Below are 3,039 nucleotides of genomic sequence, written 5' to 3'. Positions count from 1 at the left end.
CTTCTGACTGGGTGGATTGATTTGCCCGGTAACACCTTATTTTAATGGTTCACCATTTCGGTGAATCTACCATATTAGGTACAGTGTAATAACCAATGTAACAACCCATGTAATACTAGTGTAATACCAGTGTAACAATATGCAATATCAGGTACAGTGTAATAACGAGTGTAACAGTATGCAATACCATGTAATATAGTGTAATATCAGTGTAACAATATGCAATGCCATGTAATACCACTTACGCACAAACACATGATGTAAGTAAAAAATTACATTGTATTAAATATTGTTACACTGGTTATTACACTGTACCTAATGTGGTATATCCACTGAGCCATTAAAACAGTATTACCATTTGCCCCATTTTTTGCTTCATTTTCACAATAGTCGTTTGGTTTTAAGCCTATGCACGTCATGTCACGTCTGTATGTATCATATACGTTTACGAAATGGTGGACGGGAGTGGTAGGAATGATGGGGGACTGGAAGCGTTGCGTTTCGGGGATATACCTTAAGCAGTCGAAGGCGACTGCACAGGCAGTCTAGTTTTATGTAACATTTACAGGTAAACAGATTCCCAGGTTCACCTTTGTTTACAAAAAAATGGCGCCCTCTAGCTGCTGAATTGCTCAACTGTTACAAACGACCTGACAGGCAGAATCTTGAGCGCGTGGAGCTTGCAGTGGTTGTAAAAGTACGGGTAGACTGTCTCGGTGAAGTTGTGCTTGAACACGTGCAGGCAAGTGTTGCGTCCAGCGTCGGTGAAGGACACCTTGCCTTTGTCACAGTCCAGCTGCACCCTTATCTTCTGAATCCTCTGGCTGACACGGAGGAGCGTGAGGATCTCTGGCGAGTAGCCTTTCCCGTACTTGCCGTTCAAAAAGCCTATGTACCACAGACCGAACCTGTTGTGGCTGTCCCTTTTCTTGTACACGGACGATGTGATGACGCCCACGGCCCAGGCCGAGCTGTCTCCCACCTCCACGTCCCAGCAGTGCGTGCCGGAGGTGAAGCCCTCGGCGCCCAGGACGCTGGTGTAGCCGCTGAACCGCTCGGGGTTGTTGGGCAGGAACTGACGTTCTTCACAGAAGGCCACGCTGGTCAGGTCCGCGGACACCACCAGGTCCACGTGTGCGGTGTTGGGGTTCAGAGTCACAGGATCTGTAAACCAAAATGCAGAGAAGCATGATTAGAATCAAAGGCTTTACTCTTTACCTCAGAGTTTCATAGAGAAGACAGCAGCTAAAATATTACACCGCTGGCCAAAGCAGTGTAGTACTTACAGGCATGATAGTAGCAGCTTCTTTTAGTCGTGATATAAATGAAATACAATATTCAATTAGTTGTGCCAAAAGAAGGCCTGCAGCCTTCATGCCTGAATCCAACTGATTAGTAGGCCTATACTCACTGTATGGCACCATGGTTTGCAGCTTCTGTGACACGTCAAACATGATATTGCTGAGGTGTTTTGACACTTGGATCAAGTTCTCTCCAGTAATGGGTTCAGGCTCCACTGGAGAATACTGCAGTCTAGAAATACACACCGGTCATGGCATTAACACATACAGTACAGATAACACAGAAAGTAGCCTACAATGGAGAAAAGACAGAAAAATGAGCAATAACTCACAAAACCATTGTTTACTGACCTATTTGAATTAATAGTTTGTGTGTCCAGCATTCACAGAAATTAAATCTAACATGCAAGTTATTCACTTAAGTTGCAAGGCTGATGTGAAGACACAAGCTTTGTTGTAGTAGTCTGCATAAGCGTTAATGATATCACACTGAATGTAATAATAAGCAGGGACTTACCTTTCAGCCATGGCTCTGTAATTCTGCACAAAAAGACAGAGCACAATATGAAAGCTAGACCAACCATGGTATAACATTTTCCATTAAGAGCTCCATTTCAGTTTGTTTTAATTATTTTATTTTTAAGTATTTCAGTAACTTTGGCAGAAAATAGTTTTACCTGCAGGAACAAAAGGTCTTCAGCCCTAATTTCCTCCTCAATGGCTCTGATTTTGTCAGAGAGTGACACAATCTCGCTTTCAATTTCATCAATCTTTTTCTTCATCATCTGGTTGCTCTGCTCCTCCTCCTCCTTCAGAGTAGCCAATCGGATGGCCTCCTCGTCTTGCAGGAACTGGTGAAGCTTCACAAACTCGTCCTTGATGAATTGCTCTGTTTGGTCCGCCTGGCTCTGGGTTGATTTTGAGCCATTTAAAACAAAACAGTGAGAATAGAGGTCTTTGTGTAACATAACAGTTCTGCAAACAACATTCACTTGGATCATGGGGGAACCTTAACATTCTCTGAGGAACTCTAAAAGTTCTCTGAAGAGCCTTAACTTTAAGATACCTTATACCTCTTTTCCACTGCCGGTTTGCAGGTAGGCCTAGGCCTACAGCTTAACGAAGCGCGACTCGACGTCACTTTTTGCTTTACGAACAGGCACAACACAGCTCAGTCGTTAAGCAAAAAGTGGTGGCCGACTCACGCTGTGTCGAGCTGTAGGTCTACCAGAAAACCGGCAGTGGAAAAGAGGCGTTATAGAACCTTAAGGTGTTCTTTCTCAATGGCAACCTAAGGTTCCTAAAGGAACATTTGGGTTCCTGATTTCTCTGAGGAACCTTTAAGAGAACCTGTGGTGTTCTTCCAAGAGCCAGCATAGAGGTTCCTCATAGACTTTTTAGGGGTTCCTCCATAGTGCTACACTGAATGGTCTTTTGCCAGACAATGGGGAGCCCTTCACTGAATGGTACAGAAAAAAAATTGAATACGCCAGCATATTTGATTCCAACTGTGCTATAAAATATTATTTATGTTTAAAAATGTTACATTTTACAAGTGGCATCTTGTAACAGGTGCTAGCATGATTTCTTTGGTCAAAAAGCTTCTGTCCTAAATGTAACTTGACATTTCTGTGATAAATCGTCAAATGTGGTCCCGCAAAGACCATTTTCTTCACGAGTTCTAGTATCCATAATGTATCAATTATGATTGCTATGGATGTTGCTGCTGCTATTATGT

General features: G+C 43.0%; 1 protein-coding gene across 1 annotated transcript in view; it reads right to left on the bottom strand.

Moving 5' to 3' along the window:
- Positions 1–555: 555 nt before the first annotated feature.
- Positions 556–3,039, bottom strand: part of LOC134446679 (E3 ubiquitin-protein ligase TRIM35-like) — an 8,022-nt gene continuing 5,538 nt past the window's right edge. The window contains exons 5-8 of the mRNA XM_063195993.1: positions 1,979–2,209; positions 1,819–1,841; positions 1,412–1,533; positions 556–1,164 (exon numbers count right to left, since the gene is read on the bottom strand). Of these exons, the coding sequence (XP_063052063.1) occupies positions 617–1,164; positions 1,412–1,533; positions 1,819–1,841; positions 1,979–2,209 (924 nt within the window). The 3' untranslated portion in view covers positions 556–616. The remainder of the gene's footprint in view (positions 1,165–1,411; positions 1,534–1,818; positions 1,842–1,978; positions 2,210–3,039) is intronic.

This window comes from Engraulis encrasicolus, chromosome 4 (assembly GCF_034702125.1).
Source record: "Engraulis encrasicolus isolate BLACKSEA-1 chromosome 4, IST_EnEncr_1.0, whole genome shotgun sequence".
In the NCBI taxonomy this organism is placed as follows: Eukaryota; Metazoa; Chordata; class Actinopteri; order Clupeiformes; family Engraulidae; genus Engraulis; species Engraulis encrasicolus.
This window is presented reverse-complemented; position numbering and strand designations above follow the sequence as displayed.